The following is a 15,890-nucleotide window of genomic DNA, read 5'->3' as shown; positions in this document are numbered from 1 at the left end:
AGGGTACAATAGGTGTACGTCACATTCGAGTGATTGTTCCATTCAACTTACTTCGGAATTTAGACAAAGACATCTTTTGACGCAAAAGCTTACTGAAATAGACTGAAATCATCTAGAACTCTGTAGATATATCTTGATAAGTTTGTGTGTTGTCATTCATAGAACCGTGTTGCAGTCAGCATGTGCCGCACTTATCAAAAAAATCTTGATAATGGCAGCAAAGGCTTCCTGCGACAGGGTTCTACCGAGTGGATGTGGATGCCATGTAGGAACCCTTATACATTTTGAAGATTATTTTTGTAATTTTAAAGCCGTAACATGTTTAATATGTTCATCGCCGCCGGTTTCAATGTGAACAGTGCCGGTAGACGATTGCTAACAGTGGACGGCCCAAGCGTTATTTTTTATCCTGACTGAAGCTTTTCAGCAGTCTATGTTTCGCTCCGTATTGCTTCTATGGAAGCGCATGTTAGTTTTGTACGTTTACTCTGGTTCATTTAAAACACAAACTTAAGCTATTTTAGACCTCCAAGAAAAATCATGCAAGTTGCATTACATTGCGAGGCCGTAAAGCGAACGAAAAATTGATCAAGCGAACGCTACAATGTAATGCAATTTTTCTTGTAGATCTAAACTTATTGCTCACGTCAAAGTATTGGGTAATGTAAACATAAGTTTTATTCAAGAATTGAATTGAAACACCCCGATCCATCATAAAATTACACTATTTAATGTCCTTCTATAAACTTTAAAACTATTAGAATATAAGAAGACCATGCTTCAGTTTCAATACTACCGAATGTAGACCTTAACAAATATTACTCTTACGCAAATCACAATAAAATTAGACATTATCTTTAAAATTAAGAATACATTTCGAGATTTGACTGTATTGTTTGATCTTGACGATTCTTGCCGATGTGCAGAACAAAGCGATACTTGTGATGTAATTACGGAATATAAAATATTAATGGCATGCATTGCATAGCCTTTGCCAGGAATTTGTGAGCTGGCAAAACCACGCAGTTTACAAATTGTACAATAATTGTACACAATATATCTCGTAAATAAAAAGATCACGAGTAATAAAATAGGTTCAAGTAGAGTTAAATTCAGTTGTTTTTATATTAACACAATAACAAAAACAAAATATGTGCAAGACCTGGATTTATATACACTCATAAAATTTTATGTTCCGCAATTACGAAATATACAATCATATTATCAGTTGTTTTCTTCCACGTCCTGCAAAAATAAAATGTTCTTAGCATCCTGTGCAGTTAATTTAGAGAGACCATCGAATCTACTATCATAATAAAACTAAAATCCAAGCGATTTCTTATTTTTTTATAAATTTAAGCAACTGTACACTCGATAAATAAACTAGCATCAAAATCAATGTAAAACGTATATACACACACACACACACACACACCTACATACTCATATTTTCCTTCTCGTTGTCTATTTGTACTTAATACTATTGTTGTGTCTTGTGTTGTGAATAAATGTATTTCTTTCTACCTTTCTTTTACACAAATTTCCTTCAAAACTCCGATAAAAATATGCGAATACGGAGGCTCGATTTCCTCGGGAAATTCCGCATTTAAGGAAGCGGAAGTGACGTTTGTGGATCGGATAGTTAAACTCACCGTAGGATCGCAATCGGCGCAATGCCAGGAGTAGCCGCGCTTCTTCGGGTTCTTGTTGAGCGGCGGTTCCAAACATGTGAAGTGATACCTCTTGAAGCACTCGTCGCATCTGGTCAATATAAAGCAATAATATTTAGTATACCATGCGAGGAACCGTGTCTTAATTTTAAGGTAATTTTAAGCCAAGCTTTGACAACCTTTCACAAGCACAAGCGTGTGAACATCCGTTTTTGAAACACAGGTCAAAGAAAGCAAGCGCGTGCGACGTATTAACACGTCAGCAATAAAAAAATTGCCAAGCCTCTAAGGACCTCGATGCAACTTGGTTGCCTGTCCAGAATACAATAACGCACTTGCAAGGCGCTTGTGAGCATGAAATTCAAGCATATATTTAGGCTTGAAGGTTGTAGACGTTTGCCAAGTCTCGGCAAGTAAATGTAGCAATAGTGTTTGTAATCTGTGGCACGTTACCTCACGAGGTTGGTGGGGTCGCCAGGCTCGCGGCAGACATCGCAGTGGGTCATGGGGGTGAGATCCGCGGGCGGAGCGGCGGGCGTGCCGCCTGTGTCGCGCCGAGACCGGCCGGCGCGGGCGCTCTGTAAGGTTTTTATAATATAAGAGGAGTAAGCAAATGAAAAAAAAAAGTTTAAATATTCTGACCATTTTTTTTTGCATTCAGTACGATTTGGTGTCGTCACTATTAGTCAAGTTGAACGGAACGCTGCATTAGTTCATCACCTTATTGTGTGAATGAGATGTGATTGTCTCAATAAGACAAAACTGGGTCTTACCTTTGGCAAAGTCTTAACTGCCTCAAGGACAACTTGCGGCATTGACTTTTCCGGTTCAATTTTATTCATTTCCTTTTTCGGAGGCTTGCGTGACAAAATACAATAAGAACAATGTTTAAATTAATGTGTACAATAACACGCCTTGAGATTCTGCGCATCAATTTAAGGTTTCACATTTGTTTTCTGATAGCGAAGGTTCTCTTCTAGTATTTACAAACAACTCGTGTAACAAAATTAATTAAAACGGGAAATCGATCACCTAAAGTGTTACCTATACGTACTGGTAGTAAATTAATACAGTCTATAGTCTGTAAATATGAGTCACAATTATTAAAGTTTGAGGAAGTATTATATCTCAATGGAGGAATCAAGTTAAACAAGAAATAGACTTGGATACTTGGCTTATACTTACAGGAGGTGTTTCGGCCATCGGCTCTGCTGGTGGTCGGGCCGCCGCTTCTTGTTCTGCGTGCTGTATAAATAGTTCATATATTAATATATACTGAGCGGCAAAAAATCTGGCCCTCAAATGTATGCAAAATCGGTAATTTTGTATAAAAGGTGGGCCAAATTTTGTGCCGCTGAGTCTATGTACATATATAAAAAAAATCCTGATTGACTGACTCATCAACGCCCAGCCTTGCGACACAGATAGCGGAAATTGTATTTACAAAGAGGTTCCTTAAGATGCTGAAAACTTGAGCATTCACTTGTAACAGAACATCGAGCATTCATTTTAGGGAACGCTCTAGAAAATGCTCGTCAAAAAATTTTTATTCACAATGATCTCGGATTGATGCCCGGTCGTTTCACTTGAATGCTCGCGAGAATGCTCACTAAAACACTTCTTTATTTTGTGAGCTTTTACCTGTAATGTAACATTCGCTAGAATGCTCATTACAAGTGAATGCTCAGGTTTATCAGCAGCTTTGTAGATGTTTCAGATGCAGTTTTAACTACTTTACAAATGACGTATGTTATGAAAGTCTCAACAGAATTCTTACTTTCGAAAGCTTCCTCATAACCGCAGGCGGAGGCCCATCGTTGCTGTCTGTTGGCACGTAGAACATCTGAGTGTCTAGCGAGCCATCCGGCTTCGGAATTGGCTTGATCTTTGGAATAAAAAAGAAATTGCTTTTAATATCAGTTCACAGATAATTTAAGTTTATTCACACCTAATTTGAATGTGAAAATAAATAGTGTGGCTTGGTTACCTTAATAGTAATTCTAGGATGCGGCATTTCCGGGTTCTCCATATCTTGGGTCTTCTTCTTTCTTTTGTGCTTATGCGACTTCGATGGCGAGCGCAAGAAATCCGGAGAATACCTTGAACGATGTTTCTCTTTCCTCCGTTTCCTGTTCGCTTTGTACGTCGCGATATCCGAAGACAGATTAGCGAGTGTATTCTCGATAGAACTTTCGATCGCTTTGCTGTCTCTTTCCTTCGGTTCTGTGAGAAGAGATGAGAACGATGAATTTTGTGAAAGGAAACTCGCGTCTTCCCGTTTAGTAGGAGTCGCGCTGGTTGATGTGTTAGAGTTTTCGTTATGGGAATCGTTCGGGCTGTCGGCCACAATGGGGGTTATTGACATGAGCGGAGTGTTAGTGAGAGTGGGGGAGGTGAAACTGCGTTTATGAAGTTTTTTCGATAGTGATTCCTCTCCACCGGAAGTCGAGGTGTGGTCCTTCAGTTTTGACTTTTTGATTCTTTTATCTTTCTTTCTCATTTCGTTGTCAATACCTTCGTTGGTGAAGTCGAATGGTTTTATGGTCACTTTGATCGGTGATATATTTTCCGATGGTGTCGTGGTGACTTTGAGGGGTTTTTCCTTTTCTAGTTTAGGTGTTTTCTCTAGTTTTGGTTTGGCTGGCGGCGAGTTAGGAATAGAGCCGGGACTGTGGGGCTCCGTGATGATAGCACCGTCTTTGCTGTAGCGGATGCGCGAGCGACGCGGCACTTTCTTTTCGAGTACTTCTGGCTCTGAATCTGATGTTTTGTCGCATTCTGAGCATTGCCTGTGAGAAAGAAAAAAAGAAATAAATAATATTATTATAAATATATTCGAGAATATAGATTACATATTAGATACCTAAGCTTAAAATAAAAACATCCAGTGATGTTTTTAGACCATTTTTTGCCATAAACTCGCGCCAAAATAACATGAAGTTTTAGTTGTTGCGCAAGAAATATGGAAACTAGTCGTGCGCATTAATTTGCTTGCAATTTGTACGGAACCTTCCGTACGCGAGTACGAGCCGGGTATTTGGCCGGTTTTTTTCGGAGTACAATCACTAAAATAACCGCTTTACTCAAGCGATTATTCGTTACTTGAAAAAAAAAAAGGCGAAGAAAAAAATTTTAACCAAAGGCGATACTTTCCCATTTTTCAGTCCTTTCCCCAAAACTGCCGGGGCGCGATACAAGTATATATATTAGATTATATGTATGTATACTTATACCTTCCTCTTGAATCATTTTACATATGTATCGAATTATGTTTTTCCATCGTATTTTGTCGGAAAAATTCATATTTATCTTGCTATCTCAATTAGTTTCAGTAAACTTCAGCAGCCAGTTGAGAAAGCAAGATAAATACAAACTTTTCCGACAAAATACGATGGAAAAACATTGTTCATTAGATCTGTATCTATTGACGAAACTGCATTAAATCCGTTGCGTAGTTTAAAAGAACTAAGCATACATACATACAGAGGAACGGACGAGGGGAAGCGACTTTGTTTTAAACTATGAAGATTTTAATGTGAGCCGCGGGTTCACGGTCGATCCACGCCACTTCCAACCGAAGCACCAGGAGGTCTATGATGATGATTATGAAAGATTTTAACATGAGTGCACTCACCACCCGTAGAGCTTGGTTTTCTTAGGCGGGCGTTGCAGCGGCGGATTGAGGCAGTGCAAGTGGTAGTGTTGGCGGCAGGTGTCGCAAGCCGCCATCAGATGTCGCTCGCTGCGCCGGCCGCACGCCGCGCACGCGCCTGCCCCCATCAGAACCAGTGTCACACAGATCATGGTCTAAATCGGTTCCTTTATAGGAACCCTACTCGACAGGAAATCTTATCTGATCCCATATGGGTGTGCTTTGTCGAATAGATTTAACCTTTTTCCAGGCTCAAGCTACCACAAACTGAATCATAGTTTTATATAAAATTAATTAAGTACATTTATTATTTTTATTTGCAACTAACACCACTTCTTTTTTTTACTTTAACTTAGATTCTGGAAGAAATAAAGGCTTTTTTTTTTATTTATTTATTTTTAGGATTAATTTAAAAACGAATAATGTTTTTAACGACTTCAATTGATTTTCGGGCTGTTGCCCGCGACTCCGTCTGCGCAGAATTCGCTTATGCTATTAATGTTATGTATAATAGCTTATACGATAACGCGAACATTCGCTTGTGAAATTTCAAAAAACATTCGATGTGTTTAGCTGAATATTCGCGAATACTTCAGGCCAAGCCGCATACACTTCGCCCCACTGTCGATAAACTCGCGCACATCAAAGGGTTTCCTTATCGATCGATATTTCTTTGTTTGCAATGTGGCCATGCACAATGCCGTAGGCCGAAGACGAATTTTTATCGCGATGTATGTGGCCCTACCACTACCGCTATCCCGCGTACTATGCATTGTTTTCGATTTAAAAATTAACCCATATTATGTCCTTCCTCGGGACTCCCAACTATCTCCATACCGAATTTCGTCTAAATCGGTTCAGCGGTTGAAGCGTGAAAAGGTAACACACAGACAGACAGAGTTACTTTCACGTTTATAACATTGGTATGGATGGATTTAGCAAGGTCGAATATGTTGTCGCCATATGCACTAAGTAAGGTATGCTTGGAAAAGGGTTAATAAACGTCTCTTGAGGTCTTGAGTTACTTATTAAGAGTATGATTGTATGGGGTAGAAATCCACTAAAAGTTAGAGGTTGTGACAGTTTCATGGCAATCCCTTCATGGATCATCTCCTCAGCATGCCAATAGCATAAATTGCAAACATTTTTCTAACAAAGTGTATCACTGATGCCTCCTGAGATACGGGACAAAAGCACATTCACTAAAAAGTTGATTGAACCTAAAACACTTGTTTGATAAATAAATAAATATTATGGCACAATTGACACCCAATTGATCTTGTCCTAAACTAAGTAAAGCTACTTCTAACTTTTGACTGGACTAGATTGAGTGATGTTTAAGGAAGTAAATAATTTTTCATGACCATAAAGTTGAGTGCAGTGTCTTTTCGAAGGGGCTTGTTTTTTTCAACAAATAATCCCATTTTTAACCCTCGACGCAAAAAGAGGGGTGTTTTAATTTTGTCGCCAATGTCTGTCTGTGTGTCGGTGGCATCGTAACTCTCAAACGGATGGACCGATTACGATGGGGTTTTTTTATGGGAAGACAGTTTCCTTGCGGTGGTTCATAGCTATTTTTCATTCGAATCGGTTAAGCCGTTTTTGAGATATTGAGGTTTGAAACGACCATGTGGGGGGACCAATTGAAATTATAAAGTAAAATTTAACTTTAAAAAAGACACTCCTCTGTCTGTTTACTAAAATAATTAAGTAAATTCACAATGCAAAGGATTTTACTTCACACATTCGCCAATTAAAATTATCGGCCAAAAGTTTCTTTGCACTGTAAATTTAGTTCCAAGTTTGACCAACCTTCCAAAGATGTTGACAATACTTTTCCTTGGTGAGCGTCCGGGTTGTCGCTAAGAGGAAAACCAACGCCCATCTTAAGTGCTGCCGCGGTCGGAACACACATAGACCTGGCGGCCAACCTACTATGCAGTATACGGCATGTGGCATAACGAACAATACATTATAAGAATAAGGCTACGTACGCACTGTGCGGCTAACTGCACCGTTTTAGCGTGCCATCTCTCTGCAGAGTATCGATTGAGAAAAGTCGATTGATTAACTGCATAGTGCGTACGTAGGCTTAAAGCGTAGTCGAAGGAAAAGATAACCAATATACCTACACATTTTTACCGGGATTTGGAATGCAAAAGATACCTCAATCATTCATTTGGATTGTTTTGTGATTGTTGCCGTGAAATTAGATGCAAAAGTGTATGTACATATATCTTTACCCTCGACTATACCCTACAACAAAGAGCAGAATTAAAACGGATCAAAAAAATTAAACATTTGCATACAAAGTTGTTGCCATAGAGGTACTGTTTAAACATTTTAAGACAAAAGCGTGGCAGTTACGTAGGAAGTGGCGCCCTCATTTTGTTTCTACTCTTTATTGAGGCAGTATAAATATTGGATGATAAACTTTTCTAATAAGTCATTTCATTAACACTGATTTAGTGGACAGATTTTAAACTGTATTAGCTTATAATGTCACGATCCCACTAGGCCTTGTCACGATGCACAGTGGCCAATAGCGGAAATACGAGAAATTTGAAAAACAGGATTAATAAAAAAGGTCTAGTAATAAAAAACACTCATAATAAACTTCATTGAACAATTTTGTTCTCCACATAGTACATCAGTTAGCAATTTTTATTTGTGCTTTTAAGGAACGCTAGGACTTACAAGGCTATTGCATCCGAAAATGATCTGTTCTAATCAAATTTACCAAAGCGAAAGTAGTGAATTGTGCGAATCTGATTAAGTGAAGGCTGACAGAAAGTAGACATTTTCGAAATAAATGTGCCGATGTCGTATCCATGAATTGACACGCTCGGTTATCACATATTTCAACATACTCATGTCATCCACTTCAAGAAAGGTCCGTAATTGAACCCATAACAATACCCATAACAATTAAGGGAATTATTAATGAATCCGTCTATAATTATCATAAAATATACTAAACTAATCGGTTCAACTCACGGTTGTAAGTCAGGAACGATCAGACTAGTTTCGATCTTTTCGGAAAATCTTTTCCACAGTCTAATTTAGTAATTTTGATCAATGCCTCACGAGAGTTTAAATAATATTATCATAAATATATATTATAACCATAGCATACCGTTTCTGTAACTGCAGTGGCGTGACTTTCGGTGTGGACCGAGCCAGTACGGGCGGCAACAGAGGTTTCTCCTCCATCAGAGGCGGTAGTGGCTTGGGACATATCGCGATTATCGCGTCGTATATCTTCTGTAAGGCTTGCTTTGTTGACGCCAGCTCGGCTAAGGTGTCAGTGTTTTCTTTCGATGCCTAAAAAAATTGTATGTATGTATGTAAACTCTTTATTTTACAAAATAAAAGAAATAAAATATAATTGACAAACTTTACTTTATTGTCTTTTAATTTAAGAAGTTTTGCCATATTGCAAGCAGTAGAGAAACAATAGGGGTGCATTACCAGCAAATTGCTACGGAGCCTCAAGTGGCGGAAGGGACAATGATGTACTTCAGTAAGTATATTAGCAAAGGGGCCTCCAAGGACATTAGCCTTATGGTGTAGTTAAGTTACACAACTGATTGCAAGTCTGAGGAGGATAAAATGTGCATCGGTAGCCAGGAATCATATAAATCAGCTAAAATTACTTTACACTTGAGAATAAATGAAAAGAAACGGTATAAAAAACTAAAAACTCTTTTCATAAGTTTCCTTGCTATCATTTCACTTACATCATCGTAATCAGTTCTAAGCTTCTCATCCCCTCCCAGCAAGGTTTCGTTCTCTTTCGTGAGTCGCTCCAGAGACCTCCTGAGTGACGTCACTCGGGAATTCCTCTCGAGATAATAGCCGACGAATTCCACTGAAAATGCGGGTGGAACGTGCCAACGACGAGACACGTCTTTCAGTGCTGCCATCTGTGGATAAAAGCGAAAAAACACTTTTACAGGTGACCAATGAGGTTTTCACACAGGCGAAATATCGAGGTCCGTTTGACGTTTGCTCGTGATTGGTTAAAAAACTAATGAGCCAATCGCAAGCAAACGTCAAATGGACCTCTCGATACTAACGCCATCTAGCGATATTTGGCCTCTGTGAAAACCCTCATTTGCTTCCGCGGCTTCGCCTCGGTTGCAGATCTTCTTGTCCCGTGGAAACAAAAAGGGTCATAAACACAAAATATACAAAATTTTACTATCCAATCCACAGGTTTGGGGTCGAGCGTTGATGACACAGCCAGTTAGGACTTTTCTTTTTACTATGAACTAGGTCTTGCCCGCGAACAATTTGTTTGAAGGTTTTCGGACAAGCAAAGTACTACTAGATGGCTTCATTGAGGACAGGTCCGTCTGACGTCATAGTCTTGCTGGATATTGAAACCAATCCCACCCAAAACCAACGCCACGATACTAACGCCATCTAGCGATATTTAACCTTTCAGATAACCATCGATCATTAGTAGGATCCAGTTGATGGTAGTAGGTAGGTAAATTCAAACCCTATACATAGCCAAGCCAACACTCGATAACAACATGCTATTTCCTACATGAATATGATTAAATCTGTACAGTCACGAATGTGCGCCTGTGTGTCGAAAAATAGACTGACGAAATTTAATACTTCGCCGATCACGACTAAACCGCGGCCGATTTTTGGAACAACAAAACATAATATAAGTAGCATTATATAACCTGTGCATCTTGAAATTCCAATGCGTGGGTGTCGACGCCCATTAATTCTGCTTTCCGCTGAAATTTCCTCATAGCCGATGCGCTGCTGTATAACATTCGTGCCATCTTCTGTGTTGGCACTGTTAACAAAAGACCATAATAAACAGGATGTCAATATTAGGAACTATAAACTAAATGGAAAGAGCCGATACACGATAGACATAAAACGCATGCTTTGAAACTATGGCGGTACACAACCCTCTCATATCTTTAAAACTGAATTTTCAACTGATTTTTCTTCTAACTGCAACCCCCAGCCCCCCTCCCTTCTATGCTTAGGTTCTTCTAATCTGAATACAACCCCTTTTCTAACCTCGAAAATGCGCGTTTTATAACCAGTAAAAAATATTAAACTGGCGTCAGGTCACTTACAGCTTGAATTATCGCTGATTATCGCTGTCAGTTTTAATATGCAAAAAAATAGTCTGTCAACTAAATAATATGTTTATTATTGGCGCAGCTGTATCTGTTATTTTTGGTGATATTCAATAAACACATTTGTATCAATACAAATTATAAGTTACCCCATGGTGGATTCCGGTTCTCTTTCTGTTGTAAATACTTCCTCCTGTACTTGATCAGTTTTCGTTTAATCCTGGCTTTCTCTTCGGGGCTGAGATTTTCTTGCAACTCCAATTTTCTGAGGAAATAAAACATTTATTATGGATAAAATGCACAGTCAAGATGTTTTCCCAGAAAACCTTATTTATATTATAAGGACAATACAATACCAGCAGTTACAACGACAATAATGTTGTACTAATGAAAAGACGTCCCAAACCCAGTGGCAATCCTCATGTCTACAGTTTGCCAAAAATAAATGGCGAATTGTGACTCCGAGCATGTTAGGAAATATTTTCTTTTAGTTTGGTTACCTCTTCTCCGTTCGAATTTGAAGAGCGAGCCAGTTCCTCTTGCGTTTCTTGACGAGAGTCTTGTCAGAGTGAAGGCGGCAGTGTGCATAGAACGGATCCGCCTGCTCAGCTTCCTCTGAATGAGCTTCAGCTAGTAAACCAGCCCTCTGTCCACTGAAAAAAATATGCGATTTTTATTTTATTGTAATGATTGGATTCAGGCGTTTCTTTGGGGAGATACTTTTAAGCAGTGGCCACAACAACAAAGGAAATAAGATATCCATCATTATTTATACAGATATTTAACTAGCTGTTGCCTTCATTTTTTGCTTTATTTCCCAGGATAAAAAATAAAATTAAGTACAAGATTGAAGTAAACACCTATTACAATTAGGTTGGATAAAGAAAGCTTGTAAGGTCCTCTTGTAAGTTGTAAGAGCAAGTGTTTACTTTCATGTTTTTGGAAAATAAAATTTCAAAATACGATGGGTTAAAAACCACCTTGGGCATATGACAAGTACACAATACATGGTGCCCACGACCGGGCACCCCACAGCGCGTACGCAATGTCAAACAGCGTCACGCCTGCAGGCACTCCACCTGCCAGGGGGATTTTATTTTGTAATACTGACCAGGTAACGTGGAAGAAAGTCTCGCAGAGTTCCGCGTCGCAGCCGACGCAGATGCCAGTGCGCGCGAGCGTGGTGTCCTCGCTCGCACAGACGCTTCACTTGCCAGGGGGACACTTGTAATACTGACCAAGTGATGTGGAAGAAAGTCTCGCAGAGTTCCGCGTCGCAGCCGACGCAGATGCCAGTGCGCGCGAGCGTGGTGTTCTCGCGCGCACAGACGCTCCACCTGCCAGGGGGACACTTGTAATACTGACCAAGTAACGTGGAAGAAAGTCTCGCAGAGTTCCGCGTCGCAGCCGCGCGGACGCCAGGGCGCGCAGGCGTGGTGTTCTCGCACAGACGCTCCACCTGCCAGGGGGACACTTGGGATACTGACAAAGTGACGTGGAAGAAAGTCTTGCAGTCTCGCGTCGCAGCCGATGCATACGCCAGTGCGCGCGAGCGTGGTGTCCTCAGACAGACGCACCACTTGCTAGGGGGACACTATAATACTGACCAGGTGACGTGGAAGAAAGTCTTGCAGAGTCCCGCGTCGCAGCCGACGCAAACACCAGTGCGCGCGAGCGTGGTGTCCTCGCACAACGCGCATGAGCGGGCGCCCCACCGGGAGTATGCCATTTCGAACAGCGTCACGCCTGACAGACGCTCCACCTGCCAGGTGGATATTTATAACATAGCACAACGAGAGCATAGCGTCTTAATAACTCAATTCCCAACCATTTGCGTCAACTTGAGTTCGCCATTAGAGGCGCTAGTGCAGCGTGAGGTCTCCGAAATGTCAAATCTCATAGTTTTTGAGTGAGCTACGCGGGTTTATTTTTAATTAGAAAATTTTTGTGAATATTTTGTAATATCTGAAATTAATTATGGCAAATATGCGTTCCGGGGCAATGAATGTCTGTGTTTTGAGACAGTTTTGTCTTTCGGAAACCTTTGTCCTCCCTTTCTTCCGAACAAAACGGGGACTATGCAACACTGGCATGCTCGATATTTTTATGATACGGTTTTAAGGTGTATTAAATATGATTTTAATCTAAACTTTGTTTTCACGCCCTTAATAAGAGACTTTGAAAGCCATACTTAAAAACCTCACGCAACAGTGCGCCATCTAGTGAGACAAAAAACGATAGCCCTCATTGGTTAATTAACTAAATGACCCAATCGCAAGCAAGACGTAACGTCAAATGGCGCCATCTAGCGATATTTCGCCTGTCATGAATGAAACCCTCATTGTCTAAGTGATGTTATTTGAAGAGGTGTATTTTTTTTTCGATATTCCTGAGGCGGTATTGTCTAACGCGCTGACGTTTGCGATCTAGACACGCGGTAGCGTGTCAAGCCAAGTTCAAGCTGATTGCATTCATCATCTCTTCCTACCTACCCTCCTCCTACCCTAGTGAAAATTGTGATTCCAAGTGTATTAAACAATAAGGGCCAGTCGTAAGGGACACTCGGAATTCCGTAAATACACCACACACATGTTATTTCAATTCTGTACGCACAGGCCACCATGCGGAATTCCGAACCTGAGAAAACTTTGGATGGAAAACTACTGTTTGTATGTGGTAGGTTCATAGATTTGTATGGATTTACTGCGTTTGGAATTCTGAATCGGAATTTCGAATCGAAATAATACGGAACTCCGAGCGTATGTGGCGACTCTTTGCGGAATGGCAGCTCTTTAATTTTTATTCACTATAATTTAGTGCTTTTTTTTTGTGATCAATATTTTTTGTTTTGTTTTTCGTAATAAACTGATTTCTTACCTCTGAGAATGCCACTCCAGGTACATAAAGTGCACACACAAGATGTACCCAAGCACCAACCTCAGTTTCCTTGAATATGCCTCCTAGTTAAAAAAAAAGAAAATTATCAACTTTCATTCTTGAAGTAAAATTTATAGTGTAAAAAAATATTGGCTTAACAAAAAAGAAAATACCTTTATTAGGGCATAATTCACAGCTAGGATCAGTGACCCCAGCTTTACAAGCTTCACAAAACCATGGCTCTGTGGAGGCCGAACTGACTGTACTTGATTCACTGGTGACATCAGAAACGCCATAGCAACCTATTGAGAAAGAAAATCATTTAATGTGCAGCCAAATAAGTTTCTATTAATTCTTCTTACTGGCTCAAAAAGAGATCTATAGCTATCATATATTTAGTTTTTTATTGCATTAAAAAAACGGTAAACAATCTTGACAAGCCTTTTTATTGAAAAACGTTTTAAAAAAAACCGTAATCATAGCTTATGATACCAAAAGAATGTAAGTGATCATTGTCTTTGCTGTGACTTATTTTTCCAAATTGTTTTTCAATAAAAAGACATGTGATGATGCTTAACTTCTTTCTAATGCTAAAAAAAGAACGAAGTATATGCTACGACTATGAAAAATATATTGTGCAAATTAATTGTTTTACCTTCATGAACAGTGACCCCACAACCATCACATTCAACTATCTCATTGAAGTCATCACTCCTCGAACCTAGGCACCCAGCGCATATCAACCAGTTTGCTAAGTCACCAGGAATCTAAAACAAATAGTCAGTTGAATAATAAGTGTGAAGTTGTGCTTATTAAAACAGATGAGACTTGAATGGAGTACTTCTTTTAGTTCCCACATACAGGCATTTAATATTCAGTTATCCGGTTGTCAGTGTAATGCAACATACACATTTCTTTTCTCATTACATCTTAAGTGGACTTGAAGTGAATGCTACCTTAAACTCAGCTTGTTTTGCCCTCTCCAGCAGCGCACTGACAGTTGATTGTCCCATTTTACTTGTGTTTTTGAAGCCATCTTCAGCATCAGATGCAGACTCCTCCGAGCTGCCACTATCGTCTTTTCCTTCTGTAATTTTTTTATTAATAGTTTGCATGTTTTATTGTTATTACTAACTTTTCATAAGTTAATGAGGTACATTATAACTTAATTCAAGCAGAGCAATTAGTGATAAGCACTTCATAAAAAAAAATTCAAAGCAATTTGAATTTTATTGTTTTAGTAATTAAGTTGAACTGTTGTGGTGTATACACAATAGAGAAACCAAAGAAACTTTAATTTTTTACATTGTCATAGGTCCGTAATTCCCTTAAACTTATTGTGTACATATGTACAGTACATTCTATTGCATGTTCGGGTGGCTTGAGGATAAAAAAAAACAAAATTATCCCATAATATCTTTACCAAACAGATAATAGTGATAAAAACCAAAAAAAAATACCAATCAAAGTTGATTTTTTTTTTCTTATAAAGGCACAGATTAAAAAAAAAGTTATACGATACTTTTGTCATCATCATCACTGTTGATAGAGTAGTCATCACTTTCTTCAGGATGATCCTCGATTCGGAAGTCTGAATCGTCTGAACTCTCGCCTTCGCCAAGATCGAAGTCCAGCAGAGACTGCGGCTCCACTGGCTTCACCTTCCGCTTCGCAGGATCCCGGCCCGCTGAAAGCGACAATCAATCAAAGATACATCACAATGCCTTGTAAAAGTAAAGATTTTGAGCGACTGGATAATAGGACTTACGATTGCTCATTGTCACCAGAACAATTATGCCGTATTAATTAAGATTCATTTATTGTTATTTATATTCAAAAAGGACGTAAAATAAAGAAACCCGGCGCTACCCCACACTTACTAACAATTTGACAGATTGGTTGGTATTGGTAATACCAGCGACATAAAAATACAAACCCTAACCTGTTGGGGCAGCTGGGGGTTTCACCATTCAACTTCAACTGTCTAAATTTTTTGCGTGAAATTCAAGGTGATTTGCAGACGTCTACTGTTAGGAGTTAGTAAAAAGAAAGACGATTCGTCAATCCCGTAAGTTATACGACAAACTTAAATGGGAGATATGTGGGCAGATCATCTACAAAATTTTAAAAAATGATGTTAATATAAGTCTTACCGTTTTCGAGAAATTTAGATATTTCTCATTTTTTTTTAAATGTATACCCGTGCTAAAATATCGAGTTGAGTTGATCATTTTTTAATGTCCATTAAATCGTCATTTTTTTTAAGCTATTACCTAAGCTAAGCAGTGGACGGACATGTAATTGGGTGTTTTTCAAAAAAAGTGTACATGGGAAAATTTTAATGCCCCAGAGGTTCAAAGATTTTTGTTTCACTTTCTACTAATTATTTGGGAATATGATTGATATAGTTCGATTTTAGAAGTGTTAGGCATTCGAATTAAATTTTTAAAACGACTAATATATACTCATTGATAGATTTATCTAAAAATAAAATAAAAAGTCCTAAATTCTTGATGTTCCATATCGATTCTGCTATGTTTAAGAGTAAACCGAAGCGTGTTTTTTTTAAATATTTAA

The 15,890-nt window shown here is 39.0% G+C and overlaps 1 protein-coding gene across 7 annotated transcripts; it reads right to left on the bottom strand.

Moving 5' to 3' along the window:
• Window positions 1-707: 707 nt before the first annotated feature.
• LOC141427526 (PHD finger protein 14) lies at window positions 708-15,233 on the bottom strand. Of its 7 annotated transcripts, XM_074087053.1 has the most exons (22): window positions 15,082-15,233; window positions 14,836-15,000; window positions 14,270-14,400; window positions 13,969-14,080; window positions 13,487-13,615; window positions 13,314-13,396; window positions 12,044-12,198; window positions 10,937-11,089; window positions 10,586-10,701; window positions 10,023-10,141; window positions 9,063-9,248; window positions 8,459-8,646; window positions 7,135-7,253; window positions 5,305-5,440; window positions 4,185-4,459; window positions 3,658-3,893; window positions 3,448-3,555; window positions 2,856-2,915; window positions 2,444-2,527; window positions 2,124-2,248; window positions 1,653-1,761; window positions 708-1,245 (listed from the first exon to the last, which is right to left on the bottom strand). In XM_074087053.1, exons 1-22 carry the CDS (start codon window positions 15,089-15,091, stop codon window positions 1,225-1,227), a joined length of 2,820 nt encoding a protein of 939 aa, XP_073943154.1. In that variant the 5' UTR covers window positions 15,092-15,233; the 3' UTR covers window positions 708-1,224. The 7 variants fall into 7 exon arrangements, with proteins under 7 accessions (XP_073943154.1, XP_073943149.1, XP_073943150.1 ...); XM_074087048.1 differs by having other exon boundaries at window positions 3,658-4,459; XM_074087049.1 differs by having other exon boundaries at window positions 3,658-4,459; window positions 7,135-7,241.
• Window positions 15,234-15,890: the final 657 nt, after the last annotated feature.

Source organism: Choristoneura fumiferana, chromosome 4, assembly GCF_025370935.1.
Source record: "Choristoneura fumiferana chromosome 4, NRCan_CFum_1, whole genome shotgun sequence".
Lineage (NCBI taxonomy): Eukaryota > Metazoa > Arthropoda > Insecta > Lepidoptera > Tortricidae > Choristoneura > Choristoneura fumiferana.
The sequence above is the reverse complement of the archived record's forward strand: the minus strand, read 5'-3'. Positions and strand labels throughout refer to the sequence as shown.